Source organism: Diabrotica virgifera, chromosome 10, assembly GCF_917563875.1.
Source record: "Diabrotica virgifera virgifera chromosome 10, PGI_DIABVI_V3a".
Taxonomy (NCBI): Eukaryota; Metazoa; Arthropoda; class Insecta; order Coleoptera; family Chrysomelidae; genus Diabrotica; species Diabrotica virgifera.
The window spans coordinates 143208092-143228112 of NC_065452.1; the positions used below are offsets into that span (position 1 = coordinate 143208092).

The 20021-nt window shown below is 33.0% G+C and overlaps 2 protein-coding genes across 2 annotated transcripts in view; one reads left to right on the plus strand and one right to left on the minus strand.

Annotated features, from left to right (window-relative positions):
• Positions 1-272: 272 nt before the first annotated feature.
• LOC126878631 (uncharacterized) lies at positions 273-1739 on the minus strand. Its single transcript, XM_050641456.1, has one exon. The coding sequence runs from the start codon at positions 1629-1631 to the stop codon at positions 273-275; it is 1359 nt and encodes a 452-aa protein (XP_050497413.1). The 5' UTR covers positions 1632-1739.
• A 340-nt stretch (positions 1740-2079) lies between these two features.
• The window catches only part of LOC126878632 (protein tipE), a 32185-nt gene continuing 14243 nt past the window's right edge, over positions 2080-20021 (plus strand). Inside the window, exon 1 of the mRNA XM_050641458.1 lies at positions 2080-3378. Coding sequence (XP_050497415.1) covers positions 2462-3378 — 917 coding nt within the window. The 5' untranslated portion in view covers positions 2080-2461. The remainder of the gene's footprint in view (positions 3379-20021) is intronic.

The following is a 20021-nucleotide window of genomic DNA, read 5'->3' on the forward strand; positions in this document are numbered from 1 at the left end:
GAAGTTCATATTTTTTGACATACCTCGTATAATATTGACAAAATTTGATATCTGATGATTGAATCTTAGGTTTTAGAGCATGCAGAACTTTTTATAAAGAATAACTTTTTTTCGTAAAATGAATAACAAAAAAGTTTCCCATATGTTTCCAACTTAAGTGGACACGCTGTATATAAACCTTTGGAATTTATATTACATAAAATATTGCCTTATAGAGTAAAACATGTAGAGTAATAAAAATATATATAGATATAGTACTTACGTGCTTGATCTCAAAGTGCCATAATTGAATTATCACCACCTCTGTCATTAATATTGTTGGTCGAAGCAGTTTTCTCAAGAGGCTGAGCTTCGGATTTTATGCAACCTTGGAATCGCATTCTAGCATCATCTCCCACCACAACAGCACGCTGACAAAGAATAAGTGTTAAACAAGATACTACCAGTAGTACTACGGGCAGGACAGATGCTATCAAAAATTGTTTTGTTGTTGTTGCCAAGTCAAAGCGTGCTACCACTAAATATGGATTATCCAGGGAATAGAAACAAGGGAACCGCGCTCTAGCAAAATGATCAGTACCGTCTTTACCGTAAACTTTTAAAAAATCTCTGCATTCATCTCTAAGAGTATTAACACAGCCTTCTAAATTAATGAGTAATCTACTATCGTTAGCAATCAGCAAATCAGGTTCAGGAGGAGCCACTATTTGTCGTTCGTCTAAAGTAACTGTACTAAAAATACTCAAATAACTAATGTACGTAAAGTTTGTTACGTTTGGTAGCATATTATTTGCTAGCAAAGAACCGTTTACGCAATCTGTAGCTTCCAAGCCTCTTGAAGTGTTTAAAATGGAATGACAAGAAGCCATCATTACGTTGTCTTGGGACTCGTTCCAGACTTCTTGTCCTGTATCACTGTCGATACATCTTTGACATTGCGATAAGTAAACCTCATCTCCACTTAGCACTATAACATTTTTGTTTCTGGTAACTATATCCGCACCTCCACAGTGACGATCACAGTTATAAGGCGTGCGGATCCGCTCACAGGTACCTCGGTTACAGCTATACAATCCATTTAAGTCAATGCACGTAATTTTGCCCCTTCTGCCAGAACATTTTAAAGGTGGATCGGTATATTTATAGATACATTCGAAAGAATCTGTCAAATCTAGGCACATACCCATTGAGCAGTTGAAGGTTCCTGTCAAATTCTTACATTCATCTGCAATGCATCTACTCCTTTTAGCGTTTTCTTGATCTTTACCATAACAAATTTTCTGCGCTATGCTCGTACAGTTCACTAACAACAAATTTGAACCGTTTCTTCTAAGGTTAACGTAAATCTGCATACAAGATCCTGAGGTTTTGCTCAAACACCATTCCCCACACGAGCCCCAATCACAAGACTCCACTTGCACGGCCCTGGTAGTCGTACACATCACTGGTGTTTCTGAGATTCCTGATTTCATTGCTCGAGTTGAAGGAACATAAATTGCGACTGTTAGGTACACTATAGCGACACTGCTCAGAATTAAAGTTAACTGACATAAACAAATCGTTCCGCAAATTTTGGTATTTTGCGGAGGTATAACAAGGTCCTCAACGGGTGTGGGCTTCTTTTTGGGCATATTGGATGACTACTTTGCATACTGCTGGCAACACAAATTGGGGGTGATTATTGTACACCCCATTCGGTTCTTGTGTTTAGTGGAATACTGAAACGACAAGCAGTCTGTTATTGTCAGATAGTTACGCGCACGTCTTTTGATCAATATTCTACTGCGGTGAGGCTAATAATAGAAGCGCACTGCCTGCCCGCACATTTCTATTTATCACAACAATAATCTAAAATCTACACATATAAATTGCATTCAAAAATTAATATAATAAAATAACTGAAACATATATACGGAAAAAAAATTATAAGTTACTTACAAAACGGTGGAAATCACAGAAATCTTTGATGAAAATATGTAGAGCGAGGGTTGCAAGTGGCTCCTCTATATGGAGAGCGGTATGACAGCGTTACTCCAGTCATCTGGCGGAATCGGCGCCAAGATCGATACCGTAAACACGGACTGCAGTGTTCACAACACAATGCCTGCCGTCGAAGGCACACATTCCTCCAAATTTGTTCTGTTTGTGCGGAGTAAATTTTAAAACTGTAACGTCTGTGATTAACTCTAAGTGTTTCCTTAACCGATTCTAATACTCAAATATTTTTTTAAATTGACTATAAAAATGTAAAAAGGTCGCGTAGTGTATTCTTGTACGCACGGAGAAGGAAAGATATGTGTTGGGTGAAAAAATGGATCCAAAGGTCATTGGATTTAGATACAAGCTCATAGCTGCTGAGTTGCAGAGGACATCCTTGGTGTGAGCTGGCCCCAGCCGCTCGCGCTAGCTTGTGGACGCAAATGTTGGGGTCCAATCTCCAAATTGCCCTTAGATTGCGACCATGGATCAAGAGGAAATCCCACAAACTTGGCAACAAAAATTACTATTTTATACTACAGCTTTCTTCGTGCTGCTTGGTATTTTTAGCTTGTTTTCGTTTTTATTCCTTGTGCCTTTTGTCATCGACCCGGCTTTTACAACGATTTTCATGGAGTTTGACGAAGAACCCGCTTATTGTGTGACCGTAAGAACCGATAGACGCTTAGGTGCATCAAATTGTAGTTGGACGTCTTGTAGAGAAGGTTGCACCAAAGATATTTATACCTGCACACAAATTTTTGTAAATTATAAAGCTACAATCCGTTCCAACATATCGGTGTCGTCAACTGTACAGCCAATGAGTCAACGTGAAACAAGAGCTATCGTAGAAGAATATAATTACGATGATGAATCGACGGGTACAGAGGATGATCTCGGTTGGTCCTTCCAGGAAGCGAGACTTTTTCCTAACGTAAAGGGTTGTGGTTATCCCCCAATGCTCAACTGTTCAATTTTTTTAAAAGCCTACCAAGAAATTGGATCCAATTTTTCGTGCTACTATAGTAGAGTAGATCCCAATTTGGTGATTAGCCACCTGGACATGTGGCAAGTTTATATGAACTTGGTGTATGCCATGGCAATACCTATTCCATCATTTATTATATCTGTAGTGTATCTGGCTATAGCTTATTTCAAAATTTATAATGAAGACGAGGAAGAGGTCCCTTTAAAGAAAAATGCTGAAGATATTGATATGGAAGGAGAAAGCGGGCCAGATGGAACACTAATACCCTCAGCTAGTGGGGGCTTAACACCAGCAAGCGAAGCCTTTAGGGAAGACTTAGCCAGTTTCGGACACCACCTTAAAGTTGCTATGGTAGATGATATAAGTCGAGAAAATTTAGCAGATGGGGTCATCAATTCAGTTTCAGTTGGAGGGTAAGCAAAAACTTTAATTCCACAAAAAAAACTCAAAATTTTGCAAGCCACTTATAATACACAATTAAAAATTTGACTCTAGGAATACTTGTACGTTATAAAATAGGACACTATTGATTTTAAATATGAAAGTAATAATACTCCTTCAATTTGTTTGATAACATACACTATTAAAATATACTGCATAATATGATTTATCTCTTATTCTATTCGTTACTTAATACATAAATGTTATTTCTACTGATATGTGTATTTGTGGAAGTATTTTCTTTTTATTTTTCTTAATTGCTCGTAGATATCTTTCTTAAAATGGCTAATAGAAATTGTATAAAAGGAATTTGTGCTATTAGCATTAAGTGAGCCAATCAACGAGGACTTTGCATACTATAGCGTATGTTTTATGACGATTATAAACGTTAAATAGCATGTTACGTATTTCTCCTACTTTGTTATGTTATATTCGTGGCAGTACTCTATTATTCAGTTCAGAATATCAATGATGCTTATCAGTTTTTCTTTTCTATAGTTTTCTATTATTTCTTGGCGAACCAGATTTTTTTAAATATCGTTTAATGAATTTATATGAATTCTACATTATTTAAACATACCAAACTTACTTCTTTAACATTTTGTCCATCCTGCTCTAAGTTACAATTTTTATGTTCTGGTTGGTACTACAGATCATATTGGTAGGCAGGTCCTGTTATTTTATAGTAGTACCATTTGGTACAGATAGGAACGAACTAGAATTAAAAATACATAAGGAAATCTTATTTTCCTCTTTTTTCATTCCGTTGCTCATTCCAAGATCAAACCTGGCTTCTGACTCCATCGTTTCATAGGGAGCTACACTTCTGCTTTATGATTTCTCCTTCCTTTTCTTCGCCGCCTTTCTCCATTATCAGTTCGCCTTTGTCGTTATTTTCAGCGCTCTATTCTCCCAGTCACCTTTTCTGAGGTCTCTGGCGTTTCTGGCGTACCGATAGATCAGCAGGCCCTGGTTCCAGTTGGGATACGGGCCCACACGCTCAATAAATACTAACATTGTATAACACGAGTATCGAGTATCTAGTCTATTTTATTGGGATTATTTTTATGACCCACCGTATAAAACTTGCATTGAATATCTCAGTTTCCGAATTTCTGCAATCTTGTAATTTACCTACAACTTATTCATGGATCGTGCTAATATAAAAAATACAAGTGTTTGAGTTAGTACGTGTAGGCAGGCACCGACGGTTAGACTTTAAATATAAGAACTTCTGAAAGCAGGTAAAACGAGCAAGGAACCTTACAAAAGCGTTCCCTGTGTTTCTTAATAAATTTTGATTTCAAATTTTTTGATGAATAGTTATTCTTCGTTTTTATTAATAAGTACCTAGACAAAAATTATAATATATTAAGCAGTTACATTTCGTAGTGTGTACTTGGTAGTTCAAAACGTCCCCATCAAATTAGAAACAAGAGAAGCAAAAAACGCTTTAGAGCGGGCCCATGCGGGGTCCGGGCCCTGGTTCCGCGGAACCATGCTCAGTACGGCACTGTCTCTATCTATCATAGCATTTCCTATGTACGCAGGTTTTTTCTTATAGCAGGTTTTCCTCTCCGTCTTCTTCCCAGCCGATCTGTCCCATATTCTTTTAGACCACCTGTGCTCTGGCATTCTTTGTATATGCCCGTACCACTGCAGGGCTCTGTTTTCCAATTTTTTATAATTAAGCATTCTACTTATTCTGTTCCATATTTCGCCTGTTTTTATTCTATCCTCTCTGATGACTTGTAGATATCTTCTCATAAAGTCCAGTTCAACTGTTCTTATTTCATTTCGTATTGATGTTGTCATTGGTCATACCTCTGCTCCATATAGGATAATATTCGTCACTATGCTCTGAAAGATCTTTTTTTGTTTTCTTTAGTTAGAGTGTGGAATAACACACTCCTTCTTTAGTGGAGTGCTTTCCATGCAGTGGAAAGTACTCCACTACATGGTATGCTTTCGTGGCTTTTCCCCCGTGCTATTTTCATTTCTATTTTCATACAAGTACCATCTTGGCTAAACTGAGCCTAAACACTTAAAAGTCATACAACTCTTAAAATCTTCTCTAAAATTAAGCTTAAATCTGTAACCTCGGATCCAATTCATAAGTGTGCGGTCTTACACATATTTATCTGGAGTCCCCTTAGCTCATATTTTCCTCCAATTTCCTTATCATATATTTCATGTCCTCCTTGTCTTGTGCAAGAACGACTTGGTCATCTGCAAAAAGTAGTGAATGCAATATATTCTCTTGTATTGGTATATCCATTGTTCCGCATTTTCTATACCATCTTTCAAAGTCTAATATGTTAAAAAGTGTAGGTGATAGACTACATCTCTGGATGAGGCTTTTGTTGCAGTGATTGTTTTTGTTATTTCAATGCCTGCGTTTATTTGCACCTCTCTTTCTTTATACAATCTTTGTGTTACATTCATCCATTTCTCTCTAACGTGCATTCTTCTCATTGCTTCCCATAGTTGTTTCCCGGGCACGCTATCGTATGCTTTCTCCAAATCGATAAAGATCATGTTATTATGTTTGTGTTTCAATATTTTTCTCTTTGTTATTTTCTATCACTTGTCTTATGATGAATATATTATCTAGACATGATCTGTGGATCGTAATGGTCGGTGTGTTGTGCTATTTTTCTTTTATAATTGTGGAAAAGATTCTTGCTATTGAAGGCATTGTACTGATCCCTCTATATTTATTTGGTGACCGGAAATGGATAATGTAACTCTTCGTGTAACTTTGCTTCAATTAATATACCCTTTCACTAATTTTGATGATAATTAATAGAAGCAGTACGTAAAGGTTATGGTTACAGAATAGGGAACAAAGAAATCCAAATATTATGTTATGCACACGACGCCGCATTAATCGCCGAGACAGAAGACGATCTCCAAAGATTAACACACATCTTCAATATCTACAACAGCCAAGAAATACAATATGATAATATCAGCAGAAAAAACCAAATGTATGACAACATCTAAATACCCACTACGATGTAAAATCGAAATTGATGGGAAAACAATAAAGCAGGAAGCAAGGTTTAGATATCTGGGAATAGATATAACCAGTTACGGAGATGTTGAAGAGGAAGTACGAAAACAAAGCTTAAAAGCAAGTAAAGTGGCGGGATCTCTTAATGACACAATCTAGAAGAACAAACACCTAAGACAAGACACAAAAACAAGAACCTATAAAGCAGCAATTAGACCTATATTGACATACACGGCGGAGACAAGGCCTGAGACGACTACTAGAAACAACAGAGATGAAAATACTCCGACGAATATCAGGGAAAAGTCTGTTGGATAGGGAGAGAAGCGAAAACATACGAAGATTATGCAATCTAGAAGACATAAATGGATTTGTGACAAAACGGAAACAGAAGTGGAACGAACACATTAGTAGAATGACAGAGGATAGGATAGTACGAATAGCACGAGATAAGTCACCAAATGGACGAAGTATTGGCAGACCAAGAAAAAGGTGGTGCGATAACTTAAACAATTTAGGAGGCTAATATTGAAGAAGAAACAGGCTTTAAAGCCTACATACAAGAAGGACTGGGTGAAAAGCAGAAGAGTAGAATGGAACGACCACATAAGCCGAATGACAACAAATAGAGTAGTAAGGACGGCGAGAGACGGTTCCCTAATAGGAAGACGATCAGTGGGAAGACTACGAAAAAGATGGAATGACAACTTACTGGAGGCACATTGAAAAACAGACAGAGTAATGTCTATATAAAAAGAAGAAGAAGAAGAAGATACAAGAAGGAAGAAGAAGAAGAAGACTAATTTTGACTCATTTTGGCCAAACTTTCGGTCATAACTTTTTAACCGGAAATGACAGCAAAACTGGAACTAAATACTCTAGCTCGACTTTTCAATATGCGATTATTGACATATCACATGAACTTCTGAATCGGAAGTCCCAGATCAAAGGCTATAGCGGGATAAGATGGTCAAAACTGCACCAGGATCGATTCAGTTTTGGGATTATCCATTCGAAAAGATATAATTGAAAACTCACTCAGCCAAATTTTTCAAGTCCCTAGGTGCTTCTGGGGGTCCGCTATGGAAAAAACGTGTTTTTGTGAAAATAATTTTTTTCAGGCGCTGTATTGATGCAAAAAATCTGAAAAAATTCACGAAGGCGTATCTTTACAACACAAATCTGCTTGATTTTTTTCAGATTTTTATCTTTAAAATTGAGCCCAGGAAAATTTTTTGAAATTTTCAGAAATTCTTTAGGTTATGTTGGAAATTTTTCGCCAACTTTAAAATAATGTTTTTTTGTTAAATTTTTTTTGTTATTTCAAATGGCATAGGTATCAATATCATTTTCGACGTGGAAAATACTTAAAAATCGAAAAAAACTGTTTTTTTTTTGGCATTTTTCTGAAGTTTTTGGCTCATAACATCAACAACATTCAGCTAAATTAATGATCATTTACATTTTTATATGTATTCTTACCTTTACAATCAAAATCAGCTATTAAAACTAATTTTTTCCCTACAGCCTGCACAAAAATCCAAAAACCCCGTTTTCGGCGTTTTTACTAAATATCCTCAAAAATCAGTCAAAAATTAATTTTTTTTAACGTTTAAAAAATTAAAATTTTGTTATTATCGATAGAATGTAATACAATTAATACTTAAATAAATTATTTGTTTGCACGATTATTTGAATTTCATATATAATAATATCGTCCCATTAAGGGTACCCTGCCATAGGCTTATAAAAAAATCAATAAATTAACTTTTTTAACGTTTAATTTTTCGACTCATAACCTCAACAACATACAGCTAAATTAATGATCATTTACATTTTTATATGTATTCTTACCTTTACAATTAAAATCAGCTACTAAAACTTATTTTTTGCCTACAACCTGCACAAAAATCCAAAAACCCCGTTTTCGGCGTTTTTACTAAATAGCCTCAAAAATCAGTCAAAAAATAATTATTTTTTAACGTTTAAAAAATTAAAATAAAATTTTTGTAGAGTTCGATATAAAATGTACCCCTTTTATAAAAATGCTTATTGGGATTGTGATTTTCAAAGCGTGCTTAGGTTAAAAAAATCACGCCACTTTGGTGCCGTACGCAACGAAGCGCTTCTAGTCACGTTTTTTGGGAAAAACTTAGGAAAAAGTTAGTCCTCAAAGTACCTGCCGTCAAAGCCACTAACTACTTTTTTAAAAATCTTTTTATTAAACGTTAATGAGGAATTATTATTTAACAAAATTATTAAATTATTTGAATTACTTAATTGATTAAATAGTGCAACCTAAAGGGTGCAGAGTGTTTAAAGGGATTAATAAATTAATTATTAAAAAGTTACTACGCAATCATGAAATTACAAAATTCAAATTCAAATTAATATACAGCATGGTGAAATGAAAGGAATAAATTCGTTATTTCGTAAACTGGGGACTTTAAGGAAAAATCCCCAAACGGGTCAAGTGTGATACAAGTGACGTCATTCATCTGGGCGTGATGACGTAATCGATGATTTTTTAAAATGAGAATATGGGTCGTATGCCAGCTCATTTGAAAGGATATTCAGTTCTCTATTCAGTAATATAAATACTAACATAATTATTTATACAGGGTGGACAAATAAAAAATTTTGAATTAAATTAATTGACATAAAAAAAAGAATTTAAGTAATTTATTTACTTCAAAATATATTTTACTGCTGTTAGAAAACAGAAGAAAATGTTTAAGATATGAACATTGCTTTTCACTCAAATTAAATGTTGCTGCCAGCCACCTGCCTCTTGGAAGTTTGAACATTTAATTTAAACGAAAAGCAATGTTTATTTTTCTAAAAAACATTTTTTTCCGTTTTCTGAAAGTAAAATATATTTTGAATTAAATAAATTACATACATTATTTTTTTTGTAAATTAATTTATTTCAAAAAAATTTTTTTTGGTCACCCTGTATAAATAATAATGTTACTGTTTATACTACTAAACAGAGCATTAAATAACCTTTCAAATAACCAAATGACAGTAAAGTCCCAGTGATTGGCTGTATATTATATTCATAGTTAAAAAATTTACACAGAAGTAAAAAACTTCGGTTTGCATAATGGTATAAAATGCTATTAAAAAGCTTTTAAAAAAGTCATTGAAATAGATTATAGAAAAACATCAGAACGTTCTCGATCTAGTCAGATCATCTTCAGTGACATTCTGTATAGTAATTGAAACTAGCCCACTAGTTTATATATTAGTCTGCAAAATTACATAAATATTTATTAAAATTGTGCTTTTGAAATGCGACACAATGTCGATGTTAATGGATTTTACTATTAGTACTCAAAAGCAGCATGGCTTCCCTGCTCGAAAAACTGAAGGGGTACTTGTCAAGACGAGTTCGAGGACAAGACGAAATTCGGTCTGTGTCACTCGTCTTGAGAAGTACCCTTTCAGTTTATCGAGCAGGGAAGCGATGCTGCTTTTGAGTACTAATAGTAAAATCCATTGATATCGACATTGTGTCGCATTTCAAAAGCACAATTTTAATACATAATTATGTAATTTTTAAGACTATATATCAACTAGTGGGCTAGTTTCAATTACTACACAGAATGTCACTGAAGATGATCTGACTAGATCGAAAACGTTGTGATGTTTTTCTGTAATCCATTTGGATCACTTTTTTAAAATGTTTTTTAATAAAATTTTATATCATTTTACAAACCGAAGTTTTTTAACGTAGAATGAAGTAAACACTTCAGGGTTTACCCTTTTAATGTTTTACGAAGTTTTTTACTTAATTGTAAGTTTTTCAAATAACCCTAATTCTCATTAAAAAAATCATCGATTACGTCATCACGCCCAGATGGATGAAGTCACTACTGGTATGATATATATGCCAAAAATCACAAAAAAATCGACCTTTTGGGATTTTTCCTTGCAAAAGTCAACAGTTTAAGTAATAACGAATTTATTCTTTTCATTTGCATCATACTGTATACTAATTTGAATTTGAATTTTGTAATTTGATTATAAATCCCTTTAAACATTGCACTCTCTAGGTTGCACTATTTAATCAATCGAGTAATTCAAATAATTTAGTAATTTATTTAAATAATAATTCCTCATTAACGTTTAATAAAAAGATTTTTATTACGTTGGTAGAAAGTGGCTTTGGTGACAGGGACTTGAGGACTGAGTTTTTCCTGAGTATTTCCCAAAAACCAGGCTAGAAGCGCTTCCTTGCGTACGGCACCAAAGTGGCGTCCTTTTTTTAACCTAAGCACGCTTTGAAAATCACAACCGCAACGAGCATTTTTATAAAGGGGAAACATTTTCTATCGAACACTACAATAATTTTATTTTTTAAACGTTAAAAATATTAATTTATTGATTTTTTTATTTTTTTATAAGCAGGGTACCTTTAGTGGGACGGAAATTCAAATAGTCGCACAAACAAATCATTTATTTAAGTATTAATTGTATTACGTTCTATCGATAACAACAAAATTTTAATTTTTTAAACGTTAAAAAAATTATTTTTTTACTGATTTTTGAGGCTATTTAGTAAAACCGCTGAAAGAAGAGGTTTTTGGATTTTTGTGCAGGCTGTAGGAAAAAAATAAGTTTTAATAGCTGATTTTGATTGTAAAGGTAAGAATGCATATAAAAATGTAAATGATCATTAATTTAGCTGTATGTAGTTGAGGTTATGAGTCGAAAACTTCATAAAAATGCCCAAAAAAACAGTTTTTTCGATTTTTAAGTATTTTCCACGTCGAAAATGATATTGGTGCCTATGCCATTCGAAAGAACGGAAAAATTTTAACAAACAAACATTATTTTAAAGTTGGCCAAAAATTTCCAACATAACCTAAAAAATTTCTAAAAATTTAAAAAAAATTTCGTGGGCTCAATTTTAACGCTAAAAATCTGAAAAAAATCAAGCAGCTTTGTTTTGTTAAGATACGTCTTCGTGAATTTTTTCAGATTTTCTGCACCAATACAGCGTCTGAAAAAAATTGTTTTCAAAAAAACACATTTTTTTCCATAGCGGACCCCCAGAAGCACCTAGGGACTTAAAAATTTGGCTGGGTGGGTTCTCAATTATATCTTTTCGAATGGATAATCCCAAAACTGAATCAAGCCTGGTGCAATTTTGACCATCTTATCCCGCTATAGCCTTTGTCACCTTTAATACCACCTTTGGGTTATAAACTCTCATTCGACACGTCATCTGTCATTCTAACCATTCTAACAACGGAGGATTTGTGTTCGCGGACAGACGGATGAACAGACAGACATGGATAATTAAAGAATTTAACCATTTTTTTGTTGTAAATATTTCATAATCTTAGTAACACCATCTGCTTGACTATAGAGGGCAGTAGAAAATTGGTAACTTCCTATGCTATGACCATATGTATCTATTGATGTAAGAAATAGAGCACTGGACGATAAAAAAGCCTAAAAACACATTTTGAACGGGGCTATTATATTCTAGAATGGTTGGGAAAAGCCGCTATCAGAGTGTGCGAGTGTGGAGACTGAAAAAAATCAAAAAAATGTAAATGCCAACATGTCGAAACGAAAAATCTACAAGAGGCAGAAATAAAAACAAATCCAAAAAGGTCATATTCACTATATTGGGGCTGTATAAATTATAAATTTACGTGACCTAAATCATCTAACATCACGTATCTATTTCTATTGAAAAAATGTTTCTTTTAAAATGTTTGTTTAGCCATAGTATAGTTACTTTTTCTGCAATTTTGAAGACAAAATATTATTCTATATTATAATCATTTTAAAAGTCTTGTTTTAAACAGCAATTAGGTCAGTATTTTTCTTTCCATCCATGTTTAAATAATCAATAAAAAACCACCACGTATTTATTTTTATTTAAAAAATGTTTTTTTAAAATGATTGTTTCGCCATTGAATTGCGATTTTGAAGACAAAAAATTCTTCTATTCCTATATTCTTTTTAATAGTCACTGTTTTATTTATACTGCAATTAAGTCGGTATTGTTCTTTCCACCTATGTTTAAGGAATCAATAAATAGCCCAGAGAAATAAGGATTTTCTCAGGACACTGAAATATCCAGGCAGCTGACTATTTTGTTAGTTATTGTAGACCTATAGGAAGAAAACCTACCTGTTTCCCGCCTTGAGTTCGTGTCCGTTTATAATTCTTAACAAATTAGTGCAAAAAACTAGATTTTTTCGAGTTTTTGCACCCCGTTAAAGAGCTATATAAACTTACGTGCGTAGAAATTGGCACACTTAAAAATTTGGTTATTTTTGATGTCTTATATTTCCTAAACCTGTTGGCTGATTTAAGTGATTTTTGAAGATATTCTTCTTTAGCGGCGAATCGATTGAGGGTAAAATTGTACATGAACCACGCGCCTGCGCACACTGACAGTATGTAGTTCTGACAGTATGTAGTTCATTGCTAATCTTTCAAGATAGGTATGTATGTATCTGTAACCGTGCAAATAAGTCATTAAAAGAATATATTAGTGGTTTTAGGAAATGTATAATTTATTATAATTCTTGTGTTTTTGGATTTGTGTTTCCCTGTAGTAAAATAATAAAATATGTACGCATAACATTTTTACAGTTTGTCGCCGTGTTGTGTAATTATATCCGAAACTTACGTGTCAATTCAAGTGGCTCGATGGCGTAGTTGGCAAAGGGGTGGGACAGAGAACGGAAGCACACGGAAGGTCGCGGGTTCTAATCCTGGACGATTCATACTTTTTTTATTTTTCGTTATTTTAATAAAAATTTTTTGAAAGTGGTAGATAAGAAAGTTAGTTTAATTTTTAAATAAAATACAAATAACCTGTTAAGTATATTTACTTCGTTTAAATTACCTATATAATAGAAGAATATCTTCTTACGTGCGTACAAAGTACACACACATTCTTTTTTTGAACATGTTATAGCCTGATCCTTTAAAATACCACTGGAATAATAATGTTGCTAAACAGGTAAATTTTTATTGTATGCCGGGTGTACCGATCAAACTGTGTTTTTTTCTCAAAGTTCGCATCACCCTGTGGAATATTCTAGCATTTATAAAATACTGAAATTAAAACCCAACTGTAGCCCCAGGTTTTCTTAACATTATGATTTTTGATTCGTTCGTTTATGTTGGGTTAAAAAAAATTAGGTACTTTAACAACTCGACATGTTCTTACACGCTGTTTTTAAATAAGTGCGACAAACTTTAAGGGGTAATTCTGCATGAAAGAATAATGACAGTTGGCTTTATAAACGTATGTCCGCAAATGTTTCGTTTCCGATATACGGGATGCTGAATTTTTTCTTACAAACTGACGATTTATTTATTGCTTTAAAACTAGTTGAGATATGCAAATGAAATTTGGTAGGTATTAAGAGATAGTTATTGCGGATTTTTTTATATAAAATTAAGAATTGTATGTTCACCATTAGCGTGCATACGGGTAATATGATCGGTCGTATTACACGTATGCGCGCTAATAGTGAATTTTAATTTCTTAATTGTATGTCAAGCAATGTGCAATAACTACGTCTTAAAACCCACCAAATTTCATTGGCATATCTCAACCGGTTTCAAAGTAATAAAATAAATCGTCAGTTTGTAAGAAAAAATTCAACATCCCGTATCTCGGAAACGAAACATTTGCGGATATACGTTTATAAAGCCAACTATCATTATTTTTCATGCAGAATTATCCTTTAAAGTTTGTCGCACTTATTTAGAAACACCGTGTATTGATGAAGAACATGTGTAGTTGTTAAAGTACCTAACTTTTTTATTATCCAACATAAACGAATGAATAAAAAACAGAATGTTAAGAAAGCCTGAGGCTATAGTTGGGTTTTAATTTCAGTATTTTATAAATGCTAGAATATTCCACAGGGTGATGCGAATTTTGAGAAAAAAACACAGTTTGATTGGTACACCTGGTATACAATGACAATTTACCTGTTTAGCAACAATATTATTACAGTGGTATTGATAAAGAATCAGGCTATAACATGTTCAAAAAATCACTTAAATCGACCAACAGGTTTACGAAATATGAGACATCAAAAATGACCAAATTTTTAAGTGGGACGATTTCTATGCACGTAAGTTTAGTTGACATAAAATTTGATTTTTAGAACATTGAAAAAGTTTCAAAATGCCGATTTTTGAATGTTAAAAAGTCAATTTATTGCTTTGCAAATTGCAAAATAAATGAAAATCGATATTTGTTAATATCTAACTTTTACTAAATTTAACTTAGAACTTTAGAGTTTCAGAAAAAGTTGGGTATTGGAGTACTTAACAAACCCTAAACATTTGAGACCGATCCATTAATTAGTTTAAAAGTTATTCTATTTGTTTATCCCAGATACCTTCGTTTTGCAATAACATAAGACAGAAAATAATGATGAAGATAGGGCAATTCTGCGTATGCCAAATGAAAGTAGAAGAGTGATATGTACTATCAAAATGTATTAAAGAAAGATAAAAAAATTATTTAATATAGTCAAAAATCCTAATGCCAAATTTTTGAAATTTGTAGTTTATAGACATTTAGAATAACTTTAAAAATATTGTCCGTAAAAAAATCTTTTTATACATTCGAAAAGCTAGTATTTTAACACGCATTTTCAAATAAAAAAAATTTAGAGGTTCATTTGGGCCAAAGTTAGCCATGTGTTTTTTTTAATCCATAGCTAATTTGTTTATAATAATTGAAGGGTGAAGGAAAAAAACAGGAAATGTCACACTTTATAAGAACTTGAGATAGTGACATTATCTAACAGATATTTTATGTATTTACTATTTACAGTAGACTGGTAGATAATAACTTGGACCGTCCGATAAATATGCCTATTTAAAATAGTACTGTGAAGGATAAATACTGGAAATGTCCACGCATGAAAGGTAAAAACAAGGAGAGTCCACTTGAACACAAACAAAAATTAACTAGGTTTTTATTTCAAGTTTATTCGTTTAGTTTCCTTTGTTTATGTTTGTTAGAAACTTCTTCTTCTTAGGGTCCCTGTCCGTTCCGAACGTTGACGATCATTCTGGCGATGATGACTTTGTTGGTTGCTATACGGAATAGTTGTGTTAAGATCTTTCTATACCATGCTCTCAGGTTAGCAAGGCAGGTTATTCTTCTTCGTCCCAAGTACAGCCTTTCACGATGTTGACTAAATCTGTGGTTGTGTTCATCCTCCGTAGCCGTAGTACTTCTTCATTGGTGACTTTGTCTGTGAATGGTATCTTCAGGATCCTTCTGTACCACCATAGCTTCAAAGCCTGAAGTGTTAGAAACGGCACGGCCAATAAAGTTAGAGTTAAGCGTAATGGAGTTTCCCAAGAAACTAATGTGTGTTTTAAAGCATTCGTGTTAATATATGGTGTAACTAAGGGCAAAATTGAACACCTACAAAAAATTTAAAAGCTACAGGAACTTCTGGACAAGACAAACGTGGTAAGCATAGTTCTCATCATATAAATCCAGAATCACGTGAAGCAATATACAGTGAGCACGTAAAGGTAGGAATAAATTCATTTTCTCGAGAATGGACGATTTAGGAAAAAATCCCGAAACAGGTCATTTTTAAATTACGACTTTTTTGCATATATATCATACTAGTGACGTCACCCATTTGGGCGTGATGACGTCATCGATAATTTTTTTAAATAAGAATAGGGGTCGTGTGATAGCTCATTTGAAAGGTAATTCAATTCTCTCTTCAGTAGTATAAACATTACCATAATTATTTACACAGGGTGTCGAAAAAAAAATTTTTTAATTACATTTATTGTCATAAAAAGAAGAATATATGTAATTTATTTAATTCAAAATACATTTTACTACTCTCAGAAAACAGAAAAAATGCTTATTTGAAAAATAACCATTGCTTTTCGCTTAAATTAAATGCTCAAATTGTCAAGAGGTAGGTGGGTGGCTGCTTTAATATTGAATTTGCAAAAAAACAATACTTATTTTGTCAAATTAACATTTTTTCTTGTTTTCTGATAGCAGTAAAATGTATTTTGAATTAAATAAATTACACAGATTCTTCTTTTTATGTCAATAAATTTAATACAAGAACATTTTTTTTTGACACACTGTATAAATAATTATGTTAATGTTTATGTTACTGAATAGAGAATTGAATTACCTTTCAAATGAGCTATGACACGACCCCTATTCTCATTTAAAAAAATCATCGATGACGTCATTACGCCCAAATGTGTGCACATATATGCCAAAAAGTCGTAATTTAAAAATAAAAATTGACTGGTTTCGGGATTTTTTTCCAAAATTGTCCATTCTCGAGAAAATGAGTTTATTCCAACCTTTACGTGCTCACTGTATAACCATAACCACAAAGTCTTTTAAAACTAGAAACAGTTTTACTCCCATTACAGTTTACACAAATCTAAGAAATAGCTATTTGTATAACAAGGGAGGAAAGTGCTACTTTTCCTCCCGAGAATGGAGTTTACTGCCCGACGCGTAGCGGAGGGCAGTAATCATTCAAGGGAGGAAAAGTCACTTTACTCCCATGTTATACATATGGTTTTTCCACCTTCCTCAAATAACAAGTAATTTTTTCATTTTTACTTAATTTATTTATGAAACTAACCAACAAAATTTATTAGAACTAAAACTAACAAGTATACAATATAACTGTCAACTGTCAAATATAAGTCAAATTATTAATGTAAACATTGTTAAATCAAAATAACAATTTACTGTTTTTTACCATTCTGCAAAATATAGGGTGTTTTATAAATAAACGTTAAAATGTATAGATACTTACGTAATAGAAAAAAGATATTGTACAGGGCGTCAATAAGTCATATTACATGAATGAAATACCATGACGTCACTTTTACTTTTCCTCCCTAGGGAGGAAAAGTACAACTTTGCTCCCTAAAATCAGGTCCGGAAAAGTATACTTTCGATAGAGGTAGGTGGAAATAGCTATTTGTATAACAAGGGAGGAAAGTGCTATTTTTCCTCCCGAGAATGAAGTTTACTGCCCGACGCGTAGCGGAGGGCAGTAATCATTCGAGGGAGGAAAAGGCACTTTACTCCCATGTTATACATATGGTTTTTCCACCTTCCTCAAATAACAAGTCATTTTTTCATTTTTACTTAATTTATTTACGTAACTAACCAACAAAATTTATTAGAACTAAAACTAACAAGTAGGTGCAATATAACTGTCAACTGTCAAATATAAGTCAAATTATTAATGTAAACATTGTTAAATCAAAATAACAATTTACTGTTTTTTACCATTCTGCAAAATACAGGGTGCTTTATAAATAAACGTTAAAATGTATAAATACTTACGTAATAGAAAATAGATATTTTACAGGGCGTCAATAAGTTATATTTCATAAATGAAATACCATGACGTCACTTCTACTTTTCCTCCCTAGGGAGGAAAAATATTTTCCTCCCTAGGGAGGAAAAGTACAACTTTCCTCCCTACAGTCTGGTCCGGAAAAGTATACTTTCAGTAGAGGTAGGTGGAAATAGCTATTTGTATAACAAGGGAGGAAAGTGCTACTTTTCCTCCCGAGAATGAAGTTTACTGCCCGACGCGTAGCGGAGGGCAGTAATCATTCAAGGGAGGAAAAGGCACTTTACTCCCATGTTATACATATGGTTTTTCCACCTTCCTCAAATAACAAGTCATTTTTTTATTTTTACTTAATTTATTTATGTAACTAACCAACAAAATTTATTAGAACTAAAACTAGCAAGTAGGTACAATATAACTGTCAACTGTCAAATATAAGTCAAATTATTAATGTAAACATTGTTAAATCAAAATAACAATTTACTGTTTTTTACCATTCTGCAAAATAATTCTGTTTTATAAATAAACGTTAAATGTATAGATACTTACGTAATAGAAAATAGATATTGTACAGGGCGTCAATAAGTTATATTTCATGAATGACGTCACTTTTACTTTTCCTCCCTAGGGAGGAAAAATATTTTCCTCCCTAGGGAGGAAAAGTACAACTTTGCTCCCTACAATCAGGTCCGGAAAAGTATACTTTCGGTAGAGGTAGGTGGAAAAAGTATTTACCAGACAGTTTGAACATTACAAAGAAAAACATCCGACCATTAAAGTTTCTTACGCTACATATCGGCAAATTTTTAACACGAAATTTAATTTGTCCTTTGGTTACCCAAGATTAGACACATGTTCAGCATGTGATGAATTCCAGGCGAAATTAAAATCATTAAATTATGACCAGATTGCTGCAGAGATTCGCAAATTAACAATTCAAAATGAGTTACACAAACGTAAGGCACAGACATTATATAATTTTAAAAAGGCTGCTCGCAAAAAGTCAAAAAAATTAGGCTACCATTGCATTAGACTATCAAAAAATATTGCATTGCCTTTTGTTATAACTTTTATTGCCATTTTTGTTCCCATAATTTTGTTTTCAGCCTTTCTATCAGCTGGTGCAACTAATGTTTGTAACGTAAAATAATATTGTAATGTAAAATACAACGTGACGTTTGGACTGTCCTTGTTTTTTCAGTTTTTATTTGTAGTTGGGTAGCTACTTTTTTAATTTTTTTTATCTCTGTTCTTTAAAAAGTTGGTTAAAATTAGTTTGTGTATTAAATACAATGTACTTTAAGTTTACTAAATAAAAATAAATACTATTTCTTCAGTGCAATGGTTTAAAGATATGTAGTTACAAACATTAAATTTCCTATTTTCTCAAAACAAAGATAACGTGACATTCCTTGTTTTTCCCTTAACCCTTCAATTGAGGCCATGAGAGCCAGAGTGGCCTAACTGATTTTAACATTACTTTATACAGGGTGTCCCGAAAAGATTGGTCATAAATTATACCACACATTCTGGGGTCAAAAATAGTTCGATTGAACCTAACTTACCTTAGTGCAAAAATGTGCTCATAAAAAAGTCACAGCCTTCTGAAGTTAAAAAATGAAAATCGATTTTTTTCAACATATCGAAAACTGTTAGAGATTTTTTATTGAAAATGGACATATATCATTCTTATAGCAGGAACATCTTAAAACAAAATTATAGTGTTTGTCCACCCCATAAAAAATTTATGGGGATTTTGTTCCCTTAAACCCCCCCAAACTTTTGTGTACGATATAATTAATTCATGTTTGTGGTACCATTAGTTTAACACATCGTTTTTAAACCTTTTTTGCCTCCTAGTATTTTTTCGATAACCCAGTTTTTATCGAGATGCAGCTTCAATATATTTACGTAAAAATTTTATGGGGGTTTTGTTCCTTTAAACCCACCAAATGTTTGTGTACGTTCCAATTAAACTATTATTGTGGTACCATTAGTTAAATACAGTGTTTTTAAAACTTTTACCTCTTAGTCTTTTTTTCATAAGTCGCCTTTTATCGAGATATAGCTTCTTTTTCAAAATATACCTAAAAAGGTAAATTATAAATAAATTTTCAGATTATTAACAAGTCTCTATAATCGTACTTAACCATATCTAATATCATCATCATCATTCTCTTTGCCTTATCCCTATGCGGGGTCGGCTTCCCTAATTGCATTT

Coding starts and splice junctions, on each gene's coding strand:
- LOC126878631 (XM_050641456.1), bottom strand. CDS start 1,631: ATGCCCAAAAAGAAGCCCACACCCGTTGAGGACCTTGTTATACCTCCG.